The sequence below is a fragment of the Rutilus rutilus genome (assembly GCF_951802725.1).
Source record: "Rutilus rutilus genome assembly, chromosome: 23".
NCBI lineage: Eukaryota > Metazoa > Chordata > Actinopteri > Cypriniformes > Leuciscidae > Rutilus > Rutilus rutilus.
In genome coordinates, this window is record NC_140233.1 from 12,205,985 (window position 1) to 12,230,436 (window position 24,452).

The following is a 24,452-nucleotide window of genomic DNA, read 5'->3' on the forward strand; positions in this document are numbered from 1 at the left end:
CGACGTTTTTGTTACTACTGGGAAATGTAGTTCTATGTTAAATGTACACAGCTCCATTCCCATTCAAAATCACATCTCAAAAACTACAATGAACCTTCCGAAGCGTACTTCCGTAAATACACGCATTTGATTCATCCAGAAGAAAACGCTCGGGCTGCTACTTTGATTATATGTGGCGAATTGCAGCTTAGTAAAAATAAAGTTTAAGCGGGCGCTAGGTGCTTTAACGAATCCAGGTAAGGTTAAACTGTAAAAGAGAAATGTGAATGACGAATGACCGGATGTTAGAGCGCAGACAGATGCGACATTGCATCTCAGAGATTTTTAGTAATGGGATCAGGCTAGTTGTTTGTCACAGCGCAGTAAACCAAATCACTAACGAGTTTATAGAAATGTTAGAAAAATATTTGAATGTGACTAAGTAGAGGGATGAGGGTACTAGATAGCAATTGTTTATTGATTTGAAAGGCATTCTAGTCTTTTCCTTCTGTTTTATAATAAAAACAAAACAACTTAACACTCAGCTCGCTGTCACACTGTTGCCAGAAAAAAAACCAGTGTTGTCATTTTAGTGTGGAATTGGATAGAGCAGCTGATGTTATAGTCTGTTTAATTTCTCAGCTTCTTTGTTTTCAGCAGAAGATGCCAAAGGAATCTGATGAGTCCTCCAAGGAGGAGCAGAGCAAGATTGACATGGATGGGAAAGAGAACACTGTGGAACCATCAGAAGAGATGATCCGGAAGAGGATCAGAAGAAATACTCCCAGTCCTCACAGACTCACCCCCCAGTGTAAGGAGAGAAATGTTTATTAACTTAAAAAATTTGGCAAATCACCCTTTAACAATGTTAATATTGCATTCAAACACTCACAGCCAGTCCACCCAGATTTGTCTCAGTGGAAGAGCTTATGGAGACAGCCAAAGGAGTCACTAATCTGGCACTGGCCCATGAGATAGTGATGAACAGTGCTTTCCAAGTCAAGCCTTATGAGCCAGAAGAGGGAAGGTAATGGACTTGTTATCATAACATCACAGTGTTCTCAATGTGCTAATGATATAGCCTAGTTGAAATGTTAGCTCTTTCATTTGTCATTATCATTACAATGCAATTATTCTAAAGGGATACATATTGCGGTTCAATATTCACATGACTTTGATTTGAGAATGTTTTTTAACTTAATATCTTTCCTGTATACTCAGTTTGGAGAAACAGGTCAAGGAAATTATGCACAAAGCATTCTGGGATTGCCTTGAGTCACAGCTGAAAGAGGACCCACCTTCTTACAGTCATGCTGTCACACTGGTTGGTGAAATTAAAGAGGTAAGGAAAGAATCCAGGCTTACATATTATGATATAGTACATATAATGATAATTATACATATATATAATCACCGGCCACTTTATTAGGGACACTTGTTCAACTGCTCATTAACGCAAATATCTAATCAGCCAATCACATGGCAGCAACTCAATGCATGTTGACATGGCCAAGACGACTGCTGAAGTTCAAACTGAGCATCAAAATGGGGAAGAAAGTTGATTTAAGTGACTTTGAACGTGGTATAGTTGTTGGTGCCATACGGGCTGGTCTGAGTATTTCCGAAACTGCTGATCTCTAGGATTTACAGAGAATGGTGAGAATATGAAAAAGAGAAAATATGCAGTGAGTGGCAGTTCTGTGAGTGAAAATGCCTTGTTGATTCCACTCAAATAACTCAAAGCAACTCAAATATCCACTCGTTCCAACCGAGGTCTGCAGAAGAGCATCTCTGAACACACAACACGTCAAACCTTGAAGCAGATGAACAGCAGCAGAAGACACATCGGTGTCACTCCTATCAGATAAGAACAGGAAACTGAGGCTACAATTCGCACATGAAAATTGGAAGCTTCTAGATAATCTAGAGAGCATTACAGAATGTTTCCACCTTTTTAATAGTTGTGTTTGAGTCCCTCAATTGCCCACAGTGTGAAGAGATGGATCTCAAAATAATAGTCACTGCTGGAAAGGGTTCAAATATGCAAAAGATGCTGGAGAACCAAATTATTTGAGGGACCTGGAGGGTTTTTCTGAAGAACATTGGGCAGTTTAACTGCTCAGGACAAACAAGGAAGAGATTCATGAACAACCATCACAAAACAAAAATCAGTCGTGGATCATCCAGGTAACGACACAGTATTACGAATCAAGCGTATGTCAACTTTTGAACTGGGCCATTTTTATAAATTCAACACTTGTGGACTATATGTAAACATATTTTATGTTAAATATCTTATTTAGGACAGTATTAAATAAAAAATAACATGCATTTTGTATGATCCCTCTTATTTTGTAAAATGTATTAACATTTTGCAAATTCTGCAAGGTGTGTGTCAACTTTTGACTATGACTGTATATATCTCATAGGCATAGGCCAGTGGGTACTCAATACTCAGTATTAATACTAAATACTTTTTTAATATTTATCTCCGTGCGATGGTGCGAATCGAGGAATTCTACACAAATGTTTGCAGAGGGAAACAGACAGACTTAAAATATATTACCAACCGTTGTATACTCAAACATATCTGTGAACATTAAGCAACAAAAAAAATGTTTGAAGGTGTTCATTAGTTCCCTGTCTCCCTGTTTTTCCAGACCCTGCTGTCTTTTCTGTTGCCAGGACAGAGCCGACTGAGAGGGCAAATTGAAGAGACTCTGGACCTCTCATTGATCCAGCAGGAGGCGGAAAACGAAGCTCTGGACATCAGTAAAGTAGCCCGCTTTATAATTGACATGATGGGCACCTTTTGCGCACCCTGCCGTGATGACGACATCAGACAGCTGCGTAAAATCCCTGACATTGTGCCCCTTTTTAAGTAAGTCACTTAAACAGATCAAGTTGAAGGTCACATGACTCCAAATCATATAATCATGTTTATTTAAACACATCTGCAGGTCAATATTTGCAGTGCTAGACAAAATGAAGATCGACATGGCCAACTTCGCTGTGAGCAGCCTGCGACCTCACCTCTTACAGCAGTCGGTGGAATACGAGCGGAAGAAGTTTCAAGAGTTCCTTGAAAAACAACCCAGTAAGGAAATTCAATTACTTGGATGATGTGCATATTCAATGAATGTTATGCTTACATAAGTAGCCTACATTTAGTAAATGCTGATCTCTTTTATTCAGTTATGTATTCATGTTTGCAGATGCTTTGGATTTCACAAAGAAGTGGCTCCAAGACACATCAGATTATTCAACCGGTGGAGAAACGGAGGGTGGAGCAACATCTACAACAATTTCTACTCAACTCCACAATCTTGCCTATTTACGCCTGTTAAAATGGGACCATGATGCTGAGTCTTTCCCAGAGGTAATGTGTTATTGGAGATCACTGATAGTAGTTTGTCTGTAGGTTGTAGTTTTATATTTTGATATTTTTTGGATGCTATTTGGATCATACAGCTGTCCTGATATCATAATGGAGAATTGTAATAATTCATAGTATTTATTTGAATTGCAATTTGAATATATTGCTTTTTAGCTTGCAAAATACATACTCTTCAAAAGTCTGGGGTCTTTTTTTCTTTTAAAGAAATGAATACTTGTATTCAGCAAGGATTGTAATAAGGTACAATAAGGTAGTGACAATAAATACATTTATAATGTTATGTTACAAAATATTTATATTTCAAATAAATGCTGTTCTTCTGAACTTTCTAGTTATCAAAGAATCCTAAAATCATCATATTAGAATGATTTCTGAAGGATCATGTGACACTCAGGACTGGAGTAATGATGCTGAAAATTAAGGGTTTGCCATCACAAGGATAAATTACATTTTATATTATATTAAAATTAAAAACAGTTATTTTAATTTGCAATAATATCTCACAATAGTACTGTTTTTACTTTATTTTTGATCAAATAATTTGTAGCCTTAACATAAGAGACTTCTTTCAAAAACAAAATAAAAAATCTCACAAATCCTAAACATTTGAACATATTATATATATTTATATATTAAAAATATTTCAAATGTGTGTTCGCAAGCACTCAATATGTATGGAAAATGTGTTTTTTACACCACATGACATTTCAGAGTCATTAAATGTAAACTTTTGTTAAAAATGTTTTTACAAAATGATATGAAACTAACGCAAAAACACAAAATGTACATGTTTAAGAACTTGGCACATGTGTTTTAAACAATTTTTCTACATTGTGTACACTCTTATTTGTCATTGAAACCAAAACTTGTTGCTGTTCTTTTCCTCCCTTTTCTCCCTCCTGCGATCAAACAGACTCTTCTCTTGGACCAGTGCAGATTTCAGGAGATGCAACAGGAGCTGGAGCAGCTGGCACTGGTGGCATCAATCCTGCTCATAGTGTTTAACAGTGCTGGGGAGGCCATTTCTGGACTCCCGGGACTCATTGAAAGACTGAAGAAAACCATTAAGATTCTGTTAGCAGAGATGCACATGGCGTAAGTTTGAGGTTGGCATGGAAGTGGAAGTTGCGATTGTCTTTTCTTCCCTATTGTGATATGTTTGTCAAAGTGAAAGCTCCTCGAACAAGGAAAATGTTGGGCGGGACTTGATTTTGCTCATCTGGTTCAGCTGTGATGTCATGTGAGTGACAGGTTGCCTCGCCCTCGCGCCAGTAAACACGTCATCAGAGAAGAGAAGTCCCTGCAAGAGGGAGAAGTATTTTGGTTAAAGATTATGACGGCACATGAAAAACAAGAGTTGTTGACTTCAAAGATCATTCTATTCCAGTGCTATTTCTAATGCTTCACACTTATATAAGCCAAACTGTTGTACTTTTCTCTCGTAGGTCCTTCAAAGCGGATGAAACCTTTGCTGCTGTTGCAGAGAAAATGTGTTTAGAGCTCAGAGGATGCTTGTCTCAGCATGGCTTTTCCCCATTTCCCTCAGACAGAGAGAACGCATTGAAAGGCCAAATTGTAGCAGCAAAGTCTGCGGACAACCCCATCCGCAAGGTCATTGGTAAGCGCAGCCCTCTATGGAGAACCCAAAAAGCAGTTAGGATTCCATTTAGAAGTGAAGTCTTATCTAAAACTGTATTTTTTCTGTTAGACTCCCGGATCCAGGCGTACCTTCTTGGCTTCCTGGAGTCAAGCGCCCACCGGAGTGCCCCGGCTCTCCCTGGAGGTCTGACGCCCATCAGCAAAGAGTTAGAGGAGATTGCCGTCAAACTGGAACGTTTGGTGACCTTCAACAAGCTAGTATACTCTCCGTTCTATCAGAAGATCCTCCAAGACATTCTGAAACAAAGGGAAGGTTTAGATGTGTGAACAAAACACATGAAATACTTGCCACTAGTCATCCTGGCTTTCACATTCTGTAGCTATATATATGGATTATAGTGTCTATAAACTTGCTAATTTACTCACATGCTAGCACTAATGGATATTTAAGAATTAGCACTCCTAAGGTCCTCTCATTGCATTGTATATCAGGGAATATCTGTGAATGTATCAAGATAGTGGATTTGCCTAAAGCTTGGATTACTTTAGGCAGTGGCTGATAGAATAGTGCACTGAAATGTAAGAGAGGAGAACCTTGTGAATACTGTTAGTGTGCCACAAAATATAAAGAAACCTTGCATTTTACAAAAGATTAGCTGTTTTCAAACATTTGCTGTTGTAGCCCGAACCCTTCGGCAAAGGTGTTATTGAGGTTTCTGGCTCGTTTTGGATAAATTTGAGGTAAAGGATGTATATTTGACTGGTGCCTTAGTTTGTGAAGTGCCACCCATGTTTATGTGCACTTTTTTTTTCTTTAATGCTCATTTGAACCTTCAGATTATCCCCATGTTGTTCCGACAGTCATGAGAAACCTGGAATACTGAGCATGTTCTTTTTGAAGAATTCCTGATTTATTTATTTTTTAAAGAACAATGTTTCTATCAACATTGAGCATGTTTTACAGAAGACACCTTCTCACAAGCAAATGTATTCCCCTCTGCACTTCTCTATGTTCTACTTTCATAAACTTCTATGGTGTGTCTTATTAATGCAGTATTACTAATGGTAATTTGAAACTGAATGCTGGCTGTCAATAAAAATATGAGGTGTGTAGAAAACATTGTTGACTGGATTTCCTGTTTTTTTTTCTTCCACTTATCTAATTCACATGATATTTGATTATATTAAAGGTACTGTTTATACAACAGTAGTCAACATTTGAAGTGGATCAAAAAAGTTCATCAAAGTCGTCCTAAGACAAGATCGGGTGTTGTTCAAAATTCATGTATAACTTTGATGAAAGCTTTTGTTGACTACTGTATTTTGGTAACGCTTTACAATGAGGTTACATTTGTTACCATTAGTTAACATGAAATAATGCTAAATAATTCCTCTAAAGAATTGAATAAACGTAGTTAATATTAAATATTTAATGAATCTGAACATGATTGGACAATGACCAGTTGTATTTTTATGAACTGTTGACAAAGATGAAAAATGAATAAATACTGTAACAAGTGTAATGCTAATTGTTAGTTAATGGATTAACTTATGTGACCCTATTGTGTGACTTTTAAATTATCAGTTATTATTAAAATATTGTTATAACGTGAAAACACCACTCGAAGATATACTATCAAAATATTTAATTATGTAAAATATAGAAAATATTTCCATATATACATATTACATAGGCTATAATATTTCTATAATATTTCATTTTATCTATATATTTAATTTACATTACTAGATTTATTGTTACATTGTTTTATTTTATAATATATTATGTTTATATAATCAATTAGTATATAGATTATAGATTATACACTCACCTAAAGGATTATTAGGAACACCATACTAATACTGTGTTTGACCCCCTTTCGCCTTCAGAACTGCCTTAATTCTACGTGGCATTGATTCAACAAGGTGCTGAAAGCATTCTTTAGAAATGTTGGCCCATATTGATAGGATAGCATCTTGCAGTTGATGGAGATTTGTGGGATGCACATCCAGGGTACGAAGCTCCCGTTCCACCACATCCCAAAGATGCTCTATTGGGTTGAGATCTGGTGACTGTGGGGGCCATTTTAGTACAGTGAACTCATTGTCATGTTCAAGAAATCAATTTGAAATGATTCGAGCTTTGTGACATGGTGCATTATCCTGCTGGAAGTAGCCATCAGAGGATGGGTACATGGTGGTCATAAAGGGATGGACATGGTCAGAAACAATGCTCAGGTAGGCCGTGGCATTTAAACGATGCCCAATTGGCACTAAGGGGCCTAAAGTGTGCCAAGAAAACATCCCCCACACCATTACACCACCACCACCAGCCTGCACAGTGGTAACAAGGCATGATGGATCCATGTTCTCATTCTGTTTACGCCAAATGAATGTCATTGAGTCTCATTCTGACTCTACCATCTGAATGTCTCAACAGAAATCGAGACTCATCAGACCAGGCAATATTTTTCCAGTCTTCAACTGTCCAATTTTGTTGAGCTCGTGCAAATTGTAGCCTCTTTTTCCTATAGTGGAGATGAGTGGTACCCGGTGGGGTCTTCTGCTGTTGTAGCCCATCCGCCTCAAGGTTGTGCGTGTTGTGGCTTCACAAATGCTTTGCTGCATACCTCGGTTGTAACGAGTGGTTATTTCAGTCAAAGTTGCTCTTCTATCAGCTTGAATCAGTCGGCCCATTCTCCTCTGACCTCTAGCATCAACAAGGCATTTTCGCCCACAGGACTGCCGCATACTGGATGTTTTTCCCTTTTCACACCATTCTTTGTAAACCCTAGAAATGGTTGTGCGTGAAAATCCCAGTAACTGAGCAGATTGTGAAATTCTCAGACCGGCCCGTCTGGCACCAACAACCATGCCACGCTCAAATTTGCTTAAATCACCTTTCTTTCCCATTCTGACATTCAGTTTGGAGTTCAGGAGATTGTCTTGACCAGGACCACACCCCTAAATGCATTGAAGCAACTGCCATGTGATTGGTTGATTAGATAATTGCATTAATGAGAAATTGAACAGGTGTTCCTAATAATCCTTTAGGTGAGTGTATATAGTAATATTAGATACATTTTTAGCAGTTTTAAGTTAAATTGAACGTTTTCATTCTGAAAAAAAAAAACAATCAATGTTTTGGATACAATTTATCAAAAATAATTATTAGATATAAAATATATTACATATAACATATGTGAATTATTTACATGTTTGTGTATTATACCTTATTTGATTATACTACACAATATTCAATTTAAATAGAACACCTTTCAGATCCCACCAGACGGGGCCACTATGCAGCAGAACTGTGTCCTCCCTTCTCACTTCCGTGGGCGTTTCATGTTGTGGTTGTGTGTGTGTTGACTCTCCAGCCCTGTCCATGGCAGTAACGTTTCACACCAGTTCTGAATCACCTCACTGAGTCGCGCATGAAGAAGCAGCGCGAGAGTGTTCTCGAGCGCTCACTCAGCTGAGAGAGCTCGAGCGAGTTGAGCTGACAGAGTTTGTCCGTCGCCGTCAGGAGGAAACAAACCAGGGGGGCTTAAACGTCCTCGACATGACGACAAAAACCTGCCCTGACCGAAACGGATATCCTTAACTCTATGCTGGACCCTGTTCGGTTCCCGTGGATGGCTTAGTATGCGAGTTGTGCGCAGTTGAAATGAGGGAGCTTGTATTTTTTTCTCCCTCGTCGTCCAGCGAGAGGACAAGATGGCAGCGCGAGCGCGTCGAGCATGCAGTGGGTGCGAAATAAACCCCAACATGTTCACTAAAGACACGCGTTTCGACCACAGCTGCTGTCTGTGAAGGTAAGGAAGATTTTAACGAGTTGTAAAGCCGTAAATGCGTGTCTGATACTTAATAGTGAAGATATTAAATCGGGCTTGACTTCGGAGGAGTGATCGCGAGCTCGTAGTTGTTGCGAAAAAGTTGCCACGCCACACCAAAAACTTGAAAGCAGTGTTTCGCAGGGTTTGCTAATGTGTTTTGGTAGCTGGTAAGTTTCTGGTTTTAATAAAAAAACAAACTTTTTTTGTTTTGCCTGATAACTTTTAATCGTTAAACGTTCGCGAAGACTTTCTGGTCACCAGCCAAACCCATAATGTTTACCTAAATCCTACTGCTTAAAACTATGACGTAAAGATGTTAATTTGCTGTATTTAATCTTTAAACATTACACATTCAAGCGTCAGTGCATATGAATTGTGGGTTAGTTTTCCGTATAAACTCGCCAGCTGTTGATCTTGTAGCAGCTACTATAATCAAGTTACATGTTGCTCAACCCTCCCAAAATGCACAGGCCTGGTAGCTAATCTGTTAGTAGCTGACTTCTCTTTTTCTGTATTTTGACACTATGCTGGTTAGATTTAGCAAAAGTTGTAGCCTACCTAACAAAAAAAAAAAAACTTTTCTCATTTCCTGTCCTTGAAAGATGATAATTCCCCACGCATTTCCTAAATTTGCTCAGTAATACTTTTTAAACAATTTGATGCATATTTTTTTGCCTGGGGAAGTTTTGTTCATTCCAGTGCTTCATTGAGTTCCCACAGTTGTTGAAAACAGAGAAATTTAGGGGAATTGTGGAAAGTGAGCTGGAAGTGGATATAATCAGCTGTAAAATATTTTATTGGTTTGAACATGTTATTATTCTAGTGCACAAGTATATATTTAATTTTTTGTTTTAGTGCATAAGTATTATTTTATTTTATATTTTTTGAGTTATACTTTATTTTACAGTGTCCTTGTTACACATTACATCTAGTTACTATAGTAATAATAACAAACAACTATAAATTATTTTGTGTGAAATTAATTACATGCAACTAACCTAATCCTAACCACAACCCTATAGTAAGTACATGTAGTTAATTAGTATTACTCAGTACTTAAATGTATAATTACACTGTAACAAGGACACCTTAAAATAAAGTGTAACCACTGATCTATATAGAATGACATTATATAGATCAGTGAGAGAGTGTAACCCTTTTTTTATTTTTATTATAAATGACTGGAAGTATGGAAATGAATTGCAGGTTATACAAACACACAGAACATTCATGGCCATAAAAACATTGTTGCATTTTATTAAATGTGTATTACAATATAATGAAGTCGGTTGTCATTTTATGTCATAGATTATAAGTTCCTCATTGTTATTACTATCATTTTCCATCACTGAAAAAAAAAAAGTATCTGTCAATTCAGTAAAGTTTACTTCCCAATCATTTCCTGTCATTAAACTTTTATAGCCCGAGCAGTTGCAGAATCAACAGGTGTTTTCCCTGTGCCATCTCTCGCCCACCCCCATTAGGTCTTGACGTGGTAAAAGGTCAGTTTCCACCTGCTTATAGCAGAAGGCAGCGTGTTTGAAAACAGAAGAGAGACTGTAACCCAAAACCTTGGCCACTCCTATCTACTCGAGGCTTACCCTTCTATAGGACAGACCTCATAAAAACAATCCTCCAGATGGGACTGTCCTTTTTATAGTTGTTGACTGAATCTCTTACTTTGCAAACCTAATGTTGTTTGCACAATTAGGAACCAGTATAGACTTAATCGCAACAGAAAGGGATGATTTAAATCTCGATTTTGCTATGGTAGTGTAAATGAAAGGGCCTTTTATAACGGTTCTGAAGGCGAAATGCATCAGATATGCATTCCTCAAGAAACAACGTGACATGTTTGCATCCCTTTTATGTTTTCTAACCTCAATATTTGCCATTATGAAATCCTACCTAGTCTGCCAGAGTGTTAGCTGGGTTATAAGTGTGTGAGAGAGTTAGTATGTGGGTGTGTTAGAGCCACACCTGTCCTCGTGTCTGAACTTGTGCCATATGTTGTGCCAGTATAAGTAGCCTGTCTCCCATGAAACTAAGACAGCTAATCCCCATTGGTCAATTGTCTGTCTGGATCTGCTAAGATATTACCCACACCATTGCACACTACGGCTGAGCGATTAATCGAAGAAGAAGAAAAAAAATCGGAATTTGGCTTATTTCGTTAATCAAATTGCGTTAACTGCAATTTAGTTAAATTTATCCGCGTGTTTCAGAGTGAAGCTCAGCATTGTTCATTGTCACGGTAGCAGCTGATAAGTGTTTTTAGTTTCTCTGTTCACAGTAAATGCTACTTCACACAATCTCCATCTCTGCCAGTGATGCAAGTTTGCAACGCTTATAATGTGTATTTGTTTAATGAGAAGATTTTATAAACCTGTTGCCAACAAACGAGAAACTGCAGTTTGCACCCGGAATAAAAGCTCAGTTGTTTAATGTTTAATAAGGACGAAATTAAGGCAGAAATATTAGGATTGTAATTTTACAGTTGAACTCACTGTATAAAAATGATCATATTTTCTTGCTCTTTTTTTTTTACAGTAATATTTCTTATTGTTTCATATTTAACTAGAGTAATTTATAATTATAGTAATAATTTAAGTAATTTATACTATTTATTTATTATATATAATATAATATGTATCAATGGTGCACAGAACTTTTTTGGTCTGGTTCTCAAGGGCACACTTATCCTCTCCTCAATGTAACACTGTTTGTTCACTGTAGAAATTAAATATAGGTTCAACTTAGAGCTGTATTTTTTTTTTTTTTGATTAACATTGATGACAGACAACAGCAGGAATATTAGGTTGTTGTCACTTTAAGACCGAATGCACAGACCGAATATACTGACACATCCGGTATCTTAACGGTTTCTTAACTGTTCTCTTATGACATAATCGAGAGAGAACTTGCAGAGATGGGTATTTTGACATCAATTTGTGTGTGTCCATTCAAGCACAAAAAAATGCAAAAGAGGAATCAATTCTCTTTGTTTGAGCGCTGTCTGAAGCGTGCCTCTCAAGCGAACCTTAAGCTCTTTAAAATTCTTAATAAACCTCTTAATATAGCAGGTTTTGTTTTTGATTCATGTGAACAGCATCTGTGAAATGACTTAGACTAACCGTTTTCTTTCACTCTGTCCTTTATAGGTATGGCCTCACAGGTTACGGTCTACCCACCACATGTTTATCAACCCCAGACAAGTGCCTTTTGCAGAGCGAAGAAAATCGATCCCATCAGCTGTGTTTACCATGAGAAGTTCCCTCGCACTTACGTGATTGGTGTGAATCTAGGCATTGCGCACCCTACGGATATTATACCTTTATCGAGATTCGAAGCTTTGACTAGCGAGAAACCGTGCGCCGCACAGAGCTACTCAATACAGACTGAATCAGCTCCACGGGAGCTCCTCAGAAGGGCTTCCTCGCCATACAAGCGTGTGGCGTCGGAGGGTGACCTTAAGTGTTTCGCCAGAGCGGCCGGGGCAGTTGAAGAAAGTGGAAACAGTGTCCAAAACAGCCAAAGTAGTAGTAATAGTAGTAAAAGTGGCGGTGCTCCGGAAGGGACTGAGAGAAACGGTGGTTTGAAATTGGTCGACGGCACCAAAAGATGTGGGTTTAAATGCAAAGGGGAGGAGCTTGAGAACGGCAAGAGCATCATGCAGATAGTAGAGGAGCATTCGACTCTACCTGCCATGTTGCAAACAAACGTCGGGAGCACGAACGCAGTAGGCGTTGCCCCGCCCGAGCAGAACAGAACCGGGACGGGAGCCGTGAGCGGGACAGGTGACGGTGACTATCAGTTGGTCCAACACGAAGTGCTGTGCTCCATGAAGCACACCTATGAAGTGTTGGAGTTCTTGGGTCGTGGTACGTTCGGTCAGGTGGTCAAATGTTGGAAACGAGGCACCAATGAGATTGTGGCGGTGAAGATACTGAAGAACCACCCTTCATATGCCCGTCAGGGCCAGATCGAGGTGAGCATTCTGGCCCGACTTAGCGGGGAGAACGCAGAGGAGCATAACCTGGTGCGAGCTTTCGAGTGTTTCCAGCATAGAAGCCACACCTGTCTGGTGTTCGAGATGCTGGAGCAGAACCTGTACGACTTCCTCAAACAAAACAAGTTCAGTCCCTTGCCGCTGAAGGTGATTAGGCCCGTGCTGCAACAGGTGGCCACGGCGCTGAGGAAGCTCAGAAGCTTGGGCCTGATCCACGCCGATCTTAAACCGGAGAACATTATGCTGGTAGATCCTGTGAGACAACCCTTCCGTGTGAAAGTGATTGACTTTGGCTCTGCCAGCCACGTCTCCAAAGCTGTGTGTTCGACATACCTGCAGTCTCGCTACTACAGGTAAGCAGTGTTTTGTTTTTGTTTTGTTTTTCTCTAGTAGGCTTGCTACTTGTCATGTTTCCGTTTAATCATAAATAGACTTTTGATAAATGTTTCAGCTCGTGTTTGTATTTGTGGCAATTATGAAGATATAATTTATGGTATCCGTTTTGAGGAAGTTGAACTGAGGAACGTTTACTTAAGCTGCACTTCCTGCCAGAACAATTATGTAATGCCGTCTATAGCATTTGTCGAAGTCTGCAACTGCACTAACTGCCATGGAGTTACACCCATGCTAACTTTATGTAACTCAAAACACAAAACACACACAAAATAACACAACGCACTATTTTCTCTAATGGGGTCAGTCCTGACCGTGGTGGCTGTACTTTGTGTCTCCATGTGGTTGGCAGTTCGTTAGGAAGAATGTGGTTTGCTAAAGTGATTCATGGGATGTGGAAGAACATTGAAAATACTCTTTTATTAGAACATTCCAGATGTTTATGTTTTAAGTTCCATGTCAAGCTTAACTGTTTGTTTGTTTTTACTCCAGAAATCCGTTTTTTTTAACTCTTAATCTATAGAATATTGTGCCTTCCACTTAAATGTATAGTTCCCCCAAAATGAAAATTGTCATTTATTTTGTCACACTCACGTCATTCTGTAGAACACAAAAGTACACTACTTTTGACCGATGGTTGACCGTATCAACGTTAACCGATCAAAGTTGTCGGTAGTCGGTAAAAAAAAGAAAAAAGAAGTGATCTCTAAATTAGGCTATTATAGACAGTGGACTAAACACTACTGCAGTTAGCCATCTCATTCCAAGATCTTTTTGTGTTAAGTGAACAAATCCCTCACACTAATTTTCATAACTCGCCTGTTTGTACTTAATAAACCAATAAAAACATTTGGCGCGAAGTCACAGCGTTTGGGTTTGCGAAAAGTAAAGGCTACAGGCTAAAACACTCGAGGTTAGAGCCAGGGCAGACGACAGGATGAAGCGTGCAAAGAAAAGTAGTGTGTGGGACCATTTCACCAAAAAGAATGACACAGATGTAAGTTGCAACTTGTGTGACACAGTGCTTAAATACAGTAGTAGCACATCATCTATGATGTAAGGTGATGATGATCATCTTTCTTTATTATTGTTAGCACTACCTCAAACTAAAGCGGCGTCTCTTCGGAGCTGTCATTTTCTTAAATGAGCCGCGGCAATGTTTCTAATGAGCTTCTAACGCTAGACAAACGCCTTTTTCAACGCGATCACCTTGTACCCAAACCATTTAGAAACTAAGGAGCCATTTGTCCTCCAATTACATACAACCTCCTCGGGGATTTAAAAAAAGTGAAGTGTGTGTGAGCGGGAGGCAGAGCGGCAAAGAGACGCGACAGAGTTGCGAAATTGCAGGCTCGGCTCGAAATGCCTGTTATTTCAAATAGCGTAGCATATTTTAAACTAATCGGTTAACCGGTTTCAACCGGCTAATGAGGCTCGGTGGTCGGTCAAGAAAATGTTTAGTTTTCGCCATCCCTAGTACGAAACTTGGTAAAGGTTTTGGCACTTGCTGTGTGAATAAATAAAAAATAAATAAATCATGGACATGATTCGAACAGGTTAAATGGTCCTGAAAAAAAGTCACATTTGTACTCTTTGCGGTCAAAAATGACCACATAGGAAATGAACGGGAGATGAATTTCACCTAGTGAAAACGTTTGGTACTGCGGCCAAATAAAATCTTACCGAAAGCAATTTTTTGAGATATCAGGCTCAAATTTTGAACACAACTTGTTTAGATGTATGGCTTTGATTTTCTCACAGTTTTAGAGTAAAACAAACATGTTTTTGAAAATATATATTTCATAGAAAAATTTAAAATAGTATTTTTGCATATTTTTCATTACAATAAACGTAAAATTCTGTAACTTTTTTTTTCAGTTCACTTTTTTCACTTCAGCAATGATCTGCCAAGTGTCATCTTTGAAAAGAGATCAAACTTAAGTCTGTATTTTAAAGCATTCAAGATTTACCACAGTTTAAGTTGGAAATTTAATTTTCAGGTCTATGCCCAAAAAAAGTGAATAAATGGATTACAAATACAGCGTACAATTTAGTACCATAAAATTCCCTAAAAATACATTATCTAAAATATAGTACATTCAATTAAACTTTTTTTTTTTGTCATCCGACACCGACACGCGAAGAGGACCAGAGGATTAAATGGGTCAAAAGTGACAAAGACATAGTTACAGAAAATTTCAAATAAATGCTGTTCTTTTTAACTTTTTATTCTTTAAAGAATCCTGAAAAATGCCATTTTTCCCACAGAAATGTTAAGCAGCACAGCTGTTTCAACTAATACATGTTTATTGAGCAGCACATCAACATACAATGATTTCTGAAGACTTTTGTGACTGAAGACTGGAGTAATGATGCTGAAAATTCAGCCATCACAGGAATAAATTACATTTTACAATGTATTCAAATTAAAAGTTATTTTAATGTGCTATTCATATTTCCATTTTTTTACTGTATTTTTTATCAAATAAATGCAGCCTTGTTGAGTATATAAGACTTCTTTCAAAAATGTCTTTAAAATCGTACAGACCCCAAACATTTGAATGGTTAGTATTTTGAATAAGGTTTATCATTTTTATTTTTGGGTAATCTATCTCTTCAAGAATTGTTGTGCCACTGAAAGGTATACAAATGAGTTTCGAACATAATGTGACATTGCGGTGACGAGTACAGACAGTCTGTCTTTGTAAATTTGCTTGGTTTGTGGGGAAGCTATCAGTGAACAAGATAGAGGAACTAGGTGCTAGTTTAAATAGGGCATTTGAACTCTTTGTACTTCGGCACTGCCACAGTTTGATGCCTGCAACTGCATGATCTCGCGCCCCATGCAGGTGGCACGTGTGAATGTATCGCTTTTGCATGGGAATGAGATGCATTGAGGACGTGTCTGTTGGTAGTGCTGTCTTTGTGCTCAAAAGAAGTGTGGTAACAGATGTTTTAATAGAACGTTATGAATAATCATTCACTCACGCTTGTTTTTCTTTTTTCCGGGAATTTGTACGTCACTCTTTATATAGTGTTTGTATTAAATCATTACATAAGTACTGAGTAATTCTAATTAACAAAATGTAGCCTACTTAATGTGCAATTATTTTGAGTGGTATATAATTGCACATTTTTACTGTTGTAATGAATTGGTCACAAGTCATATTTTTAACATGAGCATTGTAATGTAAAGTGTTAACTTTGACATCTACCCATTCTCTTTGTTGCGCTTTTGTTTTATAAAGTGCACATTTTGTTCTTTTAAACAAACATTTGAAGTGCTTATGATTACTTTAACTGAATCAGTGTTTAAGTAGGCTGTTTTGTTACAGCTAATTTATTTTAGTTATTTCATCAAATTTGAAAGCTTACTATGTATTATTACTAAATCTTTGCATGCCTGATAAAAGCACCATGTTGTGGATAGGTCTACATCTGTGTTCAGAACGTGTGTGTGTCCCAAAGTGGGGGAAAAGGGCAGCATGTGCTTCTGTTTTCCATTTGTCCCCTGTTTCTGTCGGCATGATCGATGTTGCAAGGATCCATAGCTTGTTCCCAGTGCAAAACTGGCTCACCTAAATTTAGGGCGGATCTTGTTGTGTTCATTGCTACTGTGGTATGTGAGGTCGTCATGACAAGTATTTATTTTTTGTACTTGGAGCAGGCTGCGTTGAGCACGTACCCATGTGCCAGGAAGTGAAATTTTGCAGGTGTTGTCAAATAGCAGAGCTGTTTTTATATTTCACGCAGTTTCAGAACTGGTGCCGGTTTGTTTGTCACATTTAAGGGATAGTTTACCCATTTTTTTATTAATAGAAGAGTCATGTTTTGAGGAGAATCTTTTAATAATTTAGTTCAGACTGTTTTTGTACCATGATGCAATTCTTAGGCCTATGTTTTCAGTTCGGTAGCAGAGAAGTATCTTTTTGCATTCTCATTAAACCGTTTAAGTTGTTTTGGTTTGTAATAAGGCTCACTTTTCTTCCTACTTATTGAAAGAATGTCAATGTATCTAGACATTAGTTGATAAGTTTGTCACTGGATTAGGTAATTAAACTCAGTAGTATGCTACTGGTGATTAAATTAAACAAAGTGATGAGTTAAACCAGTCAAAATTAAAGTTTAGCTGAAAACTAAAACCGAAAAATTTCAGTATAAGGCAATAATAATAAGGCAGATTGACAAAAATTATAATTATCGATAATTCCCTTGAAATTGCTATTGCGATTTATTAATTACGATTATCACAATTTACATTGAATGTTTTGAATAGCTTAATAGCATTGTTTGAAGCAACTGCATGCCATATTTTTGTATAGAAATAAAAAACAAGCTGAAACCATTCTTCCTGAAAAGCTTTTATTGCTTTTCTATAACATTAAGCCTCAAATGTCAACTATACATTGATTTGATTTCTTCTTTAAATATAAAAATATGCATGGTATAATAATAGGGGCTTACACTGGGTAGTTCTAGGAACTTAGGGTGGTTTCCCCGAGACCTAATGTTCCCCTAGGGCTGTTTTCCTGGTTGCATTCGCCACCGCCAGTAAAATATTCGCCAGTAAAAAGAGAAACTAAAATTCGTATTAGTTCAACAGAACCTGTTTTTGTTGCAAACATTTTGCCGCATCACTACTGGATAATGTTGCTGAAAATGTAATGAATTAATAGTTGTAATAGTGGTATCCAAAGTCTGGTAACGTACTAGTGGCTCTTTGCTAAAATAATCACTGTGGCCCTATTAATAATTCATTGTGTTGCTTAGATCAGCGTGTGTTGGGTTCCACAAAGTGAGGTACTTGCTTGAGTTTCAAGTTGCTACAGGAATGGGTCATTAGGTGCCATGGTTTATTGTTTCTTATGGCCTCCTGAAGTGACTCATCCTGTTGTTTCCTTGACACTCATACTGTCTTTGTTCTGCAGAATCATGGGATTCTTGCTCCTCAACTCAAAAGTGGTTTGAAGTGTCCAATACTGGCCACTTAAACGTTCATCCTTTACATGTCTAATTGTAAATTTCCGTTTTCTGGTTAGCCTAACTTTTCTCTTTCTCTCACAGATTGTAGGAGATTGTCACAAATCATGACCTGGAGGAGGCAATGCACTTTTTTGTGATGCTCAGAGAAAGCCCTTAATTTTATACAGCCTTAAGTGAACTAACACAGTTAATGAAGCCACTTTGAGTAACGGAAATACATTTGTAGTGTTGCAAAATTGATTGTGCTCAAATCAGCTCCAGGTTTCCTCATTCAGCTTTGGGTTTTGAATTTGGCTGCTTAACCACCAGAAGGATAAAGGTATCAGAACATTGGAAACAGTGTTAAAACCCCAGGAAAGCTGATATACACAGGACAGTTGCGTAACAAGCCGCTTGCATTAAAGAGAAGGCCAAGTGACGGGACCTGAGTCTGGCTGGCCTCAATGGATTGTGTGTATGCTGTTCAAATAACCAGCAGTCTGTACTCTGAGTCCTGCACTGTAAACCCTAAAGTTACGCAGGCGAAGAGTCCCTCCATGTATTTTCAGGGTTATGGCTTTGCTGAATTTGCATAATTCTCAAATACTTATTTTCCTCTTGGTACCTTTTTAATGTGCAACGGTAACATTTTTGGTACAGCCTGTAAATGTCAAATTGTTTTTCCTGGATCTGCTGCCTTTTTAGTTTAAATAAAACTGCTACATAAATAAAACAGTAGCTGAGCCTAATTTTAGCCATTTTGGAGCATTTTCATATCCTGTAATGTGCGTCTTAGCAGTTTATTTCATACCTAGACAAGTGTGAAAGAGATCAGCCTTATTTTAAAATGCAGACACAATCATATCTGTGCAGGCACACCCATAGAAACCAAATGACAGGTTTTGCCACCAGCCCATAATAAGCATTATGCAACTCTTTTTTTTTCTTTGTTTTTTTTCTTATGGGTCATAAAGTTTAAAGTCCTAACACTGCTTTAATAAATCTGTTTTGGCTTCAGGAAGATGCGGAGTAAAACATTCATTAATTCACAAAGTGTGTTTTGCTAAACCGTGAAGAATGATCAAAATTGAGACCTTGACTTTGCCCAATGTCAACCATTTATTCTGGTCATCACTTTTTTTGTGTGTGCACATTTTCCACTTAGCTTGCTTGAACCCTCTACAATGCACACCCAGTAAACAAGACTAATGGTTCGCAAATAATGGACAACTAAGTGCAACCTCCTGACCAGCATCTAAAAGCATAAGTGGGCCAATGTAGCATCGCTAGCAGCTGCAGCTGTGATACATTTTTCCGTAATTCTACAGTCTTCATGCGTTCATATGTATAATAAACCTTGACCGAGCCCTGCGTTCATCTGTGGCCCGAGGAGTGACTGTAAGTGTGAACGTCTGGTTTCTGTCGGTGTGTTTTAGATGTGAATGCCTGACCCCCATTTGGTGTGGACTTGCTCTCTCTGCAGATGAAGAAGACCTAATTGGCCAGATTCCTGGACTAATGAGCAGCCTGAAGGGTTTGGTGGTATGATTCGCTTGGAAAGAGAGGACAAATCTAGTTGTTTGTGCATCCCATGCCCTTTGATGCAGTGTTCTTGCATCGCAAACTCCTTGCAGCGTTACTGGGTCAGTCAGGCTTCGTTGACTAGGTTTAGAATGCTATTTGACCTCCAACCAGATGGTAGGTACTGAACCCTAACGTGTCCGTCATGAATAGATGCACCATGCAGACTGAGCGTTTTCAGCCTTGGTGTTCATTCAAGTTGTGTAGTCTCTTGCAGAGAGCTTGTTAGCCCGATCTTGACCCTTTCGCATGACTTGCAACAGGACTTCAGTACAGCCCTCAAAACAAGTGTCATCTGCCACTTTGAGCTCCACATGACAAGCGTTGCAGATAGCATAACTTTGGAGCATTATTTTCCTTTTTCTTTATGCACAGATATTAATATACACAGATATTCATATACAATTATTTTCATATTATGGCCAATATTAAATTTAATTCATTTTAGCCAAATTAAAAATATCAAAATAAAAGCTTTTATTTGGGACGTTATTATTTACAAAAATGAATAATGGATATTGTTTTGAGATTTGCTGAAGATTACATTTAACAGCGTTATTAAATTTAGTAATTTTTTCTTTTTAAAAATGAACTTTAATTGAACGTTGAATGAATGAGAAAGTAATCTACATGTACAAATTGCAAAATGCATAATTAAAGGTCCAATATCGGTCATTATAAATGAAAAAATCTCTAATATCGGCCAGTAACTGATATGGTAGTGATATATTGTGCACCTCTAGAGATTTTATAAGGTAGTCCCATCTAGACTGTGTTTCTGCCATGCATCATTTTTATCTGAATAGCATGGTGTGCCTTGAACATTGTGTCAAACTCAATGCATCAAGATGCATGTAACATCAGTTTTGATTTTTGATCCATGCACACAGTGATGCGTCATGCAAATTGTCCAGAAACTGCTGGTTATGATTAGGTCAGCAGCAAATGGGGTTGAAATTGAAATCAGATCAAGAAGGTTTATGTTTAGTGGTTGTCAGCTGTGTTTTAAGAACCTGGTATCAGTTTCTGCACTTTGCTCCATTTGTCAGTCCATCTTGATATGTCATGGTCTGTAATCTGTATATCATCCACTTGAGAATGAAACCTGATCACGCGCAGCTTCCTGTAACAGCTCGCCATTGCTGTTCGACATTTTGAATTGGGAACAGGGTAGGTTACAGGTGAGAAGCCTTATACCTTCCTTAGAACCTGGAGTTTGTTTTACATGCCATCTGGTATAAGGTTCCTATTTCATCTGTAGAAGCTTCTGGCTTGCTTCCCAAACTTTAGGGCTTACGGTACCTGACATCAAAAGTTTATGTGAGTGACTGCACAGTCTCAGATCATCTTAGTCACTTCTACACCCAGTACTACTCAACCTTCATATGAATAGCTGTTTTCTGTCAAACCTTTATCCACTATAAAGAACCTTGTGTAATGGAAAGGTTCCATGATGTTAGGTTCTTCATGGAACCAAAGATGCCAATAAAGAACCTCTATTTTTAAGTGTGCTTAAACCCCACCCCTCCACACTCGATTGCAAGCTTGCATTCATTTTTTAATGCAACACCCACATCTCAAAATCCATGACTTGGTAAAAAAAAAAAAAACCTTCCCAACAACACTTGGATGTACGTCACAATACAGGCAAAAAGATTTCACTACTTCTGTTTCATCTTGACTTTACTGCAGAAATTTAACTTTCATAAAATTCTTCAAATCCTTTGCTACTTTTATGTTCTCTTATTGAATATTTTTTATTTGAAAATGCTTTCAGCTCCTAAAAAAAAATGTCCAGCACTCTCAAACAGGACAGATTCAAAAAAAACTCTACAGATTCTTTGCTGAATCATTAGCCTAGATGTTAACCTTAATGTAGCCTCATTCCTTAACTCAGTCTTCTCAAGAACATCTAAACCAAATCAATATAGCTGTTCATGCTATTGCTTCCTGAGATCATCAGGCCTTTATAGAGGATTATTTTCAGCTCCATCTAATTGATTCCATTGAGGCCGGCCAGACTGTCTGCGTTTCTCAGCATTTCCGACGGGAGCTGAAATGATGCAGCGTTGAAAAGGCTATGTTTAATGCTCTGGGGCCTCTGCAATACCTCATAACACCCCATGCAAACAACACTTCCGTCTCTGAAGAGCTTGAAGAAACTGGGTTAAATGTCGGTTATTTTTTTCTTACTACAAACTCTGGTTTGTTTACCTAGCAACATCCGTCTAGACTAGCGCACAATGGAAAGTGCCGCAGAAAATGCATTCTGTGTGAACTGCACGGTTATGGTTTAACTTTTTACGCAATGAAGATCTCTGCATTAAGCTGCTCTATTTCTGCAATGAATATTCTGTGTCGAATATTAAAATTTGTACTAATTTTAAATTGACAGCCCTAGCTGGCATCACCCCGATTCCCTCGAAAAAAAACCCAATCGAATTTTTCCAATTGGCTTCTGGAGTATTGCAGAAAATAAGCTCTGTGACCAAAAAAAGTTTATTATTCTTACATATTTTGTTAAACATGATAATCTTCACAAGTTAACAACTTTTATGAATGTTGAAGCCTAAATGCAATCGGCAGGATCAAAAAGCTAAACGTAAGCTATAAACGAACTACACTACGGTCACATCATGACTTCATCAGCATCACTAAAGGCCCAGGTATACTTCATTTTCTGCATTCAGTTGAGTGTGCAAGCCTTATGAAGCAAATATATCTATAGCTTACATTAACCACAGTCCTTATTTTAAGAATTTAACCAAAAACCCATAATTTTTTTTTTTAAAAATGGCCCATTTACTTCAGGACAATGGAACCGGAAGTGCTAAAATGCTAAAACTCATTTCTGGGTTTTGGCCTGCAAAAATACATCGTACCTGCAGCACTCTATATTATGACTGATATCACTTTTAATTGTCTTAAGTTTTCCTCATGCTCATTTCTAACCTAACCCCTCTGATGGGAATCTGTTTTGTCGTGACCTCAGGAATGCCTAGCCATTAAAAAAAAGGTTTGGTTGGTACCCTAAGCCCTAAACTCATTTCTAGAATAGCCCTTGTTGAGAGGTCGCACAGAATGTGAATTTGTAGCCAGTGTGTTCTCATTTGTATGCTCTCCTTCTAAAACTACGGGACGGCTCACGAGCCAGGCTTCAGCTATGAGTGGTATGCTTTAACCTTTGGGCGTTAGCTGGAGAAAAACATTAGCTTATCTGTACGTTTTGCAATACTTGTGTTATGGTTGGAAATGGGAATAGAGGGAATTGTTTTATTGCTAGCCACTTTCATTACAGAAAAACAAGTAGCTAGTAGCTAGAGCTGCATGATTAATCGTTATCTTGATTTAAGCACCCACGTGATCAAATTATCACAGAGGTACTGGGATAAAAGTTTATAGTTCAGATTCAAACACTGATGTCTATGGTTGTGATCAAAATGGAGAAAATCACCTTTTGAAAGTAACATGATGCTACAATATAATGACTGTCAATTACATTGTTACACCATATATTTGTCATTGAATCATTCATTCAAGAGATTTGTTCAAAAGCTCTGATTCATCCAGTAATGAAAAAAGTAAAGTCTTTATGAGCGGTTTGTTTTTTGTTTGTTTTTTACAAAAATAATTCAAATTGATAATTTTTTTAAATAGACTGCAGCAATTAACATGTTGCTAACACCTCTAAATGACATGTTATTTTGTTTTGTTGTCTATTCAGAATTGTGGGTGAATCTTGATCTCTATTAAAAAAAAAAGCAGCTTGTTCAGTATGTGTTCTCTGAAAATTGGAAAACAAATTCAGATTTACTGCCAACAATTGTGTTACTGTGCTTGTTTAAAAGTCTTCAACTTCACCATCACTAAACGTCCGCCAACCTCTCCGTTTTTATCTTTAAAAAAATTCCTGTAAGTTTAAGTTAGAATAGTTTATAAGCATAACGAGGCTGTAAAAGCAGACTTGAGTTTACCTGCTCAGAGTGATGATGTTTAATGTCCTCGACAGCCTCTGTTGTCCCATTTAGCCACTTGTTAGCAACCGCCTTTTTCAAGACACGTAACAGTGAGTGGGAAAATACTGATGTATTTTATGTCGTAGAATAAAACGTGAAATTCAACTTATTTCAACCATTTAACCAAAATCCCATTTACAAAACCCATTGACTTCGGGACGATGGAACCGAAGTGCTAAAATGCTTGCTCGTTTCCACGTTTTGGCCTACAAAGTGAGGTCATACCTGCACCACTCCATTTCCTATCAGTTTTGGAAAATAAAACCCTGTGGTACATGTTCCTTTATGCAAAGGGACCTGTGACTCTCACAGAAAAGTTTTGGATGACTTGAAGGGGCAGTCCCTTCATTTTGTGGGGACAATATCAAATTTAACCAGTATTATGACTGCTAACACTTAATAACAGCCTAATTGTCTAAGTTTCCCTCAAACCGTGTCAATAGATTAGTTTCATGCCTGCTGTTTGTCATAATTCATGAATATAGGAGTGGTGAGAATATTTTTAAGTTTTTAGTTTTATTTATTTCTTTAGTATTTTTTTTTTGTTTCTCCATTGAATCAGTTAAAAAACTGATTAATCTATTTGTTTGTCAACATTTTGCATGCTTTGATACGTTTTTCAACTAAATGTAGTAATAAACAGCAATGTCCTCCTATTTGAGCTTCACATTCACCCG

General features: G+C 37.8%; 2 protein-coding genes across 4 annotated transcripts in view; both read left to right on the plus strand.

The window, feature by feature from the left end:
• Positions 1–90: 90 nt before the first annotated feature.
• Positions 91–6,093, plus strand: tcp11l1 (t-complex 11, testis-specific-like 1). Of its 2 annotated transcripts, none has more exons than XM_084396970.1 (10): positions 91–236; positions 640–790; positions 874–1,006; positions 1,201–1,321; positions 2,640–2,860; positions 2,940–3,076; positions 3,195–3,358; positions 4,290–4,471; positions 4,822–4,994; positions 5,085–6,093. In XM_084396970.1, the coding sequence occupies exons 2-10, from the start codon at positions 643–645 to the stop codon at positions 5,300–5,302; spliced, it is 1,497 nt and encodes a 498-aa protein (XP_084253096.1). In that variant the 5' UTR covers positions 91–236; positions 640–642; the 3' UTR covers positions 5,303–6,093. The 2 variants fall into 2 exon arrangements, with proteins under 2 accessions (XP_084253096.1, XP_084253095.1); XM_084396969.1 differs by having other exon boundaries at positions 104–236; positions 637–790.
• A 2,307-nt stretch (positions 6,094–8,400) lies between these two features.
• hipk3a (homeodomain interacting protein kinase 3a) overlaps positions 8,401–24,452 on the plus strand; it is a 38,268-nt gene continuing 22,216 nt past the window's right edge. For both annotated transcript variants that reach the window (XM_084397840.1, XM_084397841.1), the window contains exons 1-2: positions 8,401–8,793; positions 11,976–13,176. In XM_084397840.1, the coding sequence (XP_084253966.1) occupies positions 11,978–13,176 (1,199 nt within the window). In that variant the 5' untranslated portion in view covers positions 8,401–8,793; positions 11,976–11,977. The remainder of the gene's footprint in view (positions 8,794–11,975; positions 13,177–24,452) is intronic.

What these genes read in the sequence shown, in the direction of transcription:
- tcp11l1 (XM_084396970.1), top strand. Translation starts at nt 643, where the DNA reads ATGCCAAAGGAATCTGATGAGTCCTCCAAGGAGGAGCAGAGCAAGATT. An exon ending in TCACAGACTCACCCCCCAGT is followed by an intron (nt 791 to 873) that starts GTAAGGAGAGAA and finishes AAACACTCACAG; the next exon opens with CCAGTCCACCCAGATTTGTC. An exon ending in TGGTTGGTGAAATTAAAGAG is followed by an intron (nt 1,322 to 2,639) that starts GTAAGGAAAGAA and finishes CTGTTTTTCCAG; the next exon opens with ACCCTGCTGTCTTTTCTGTT.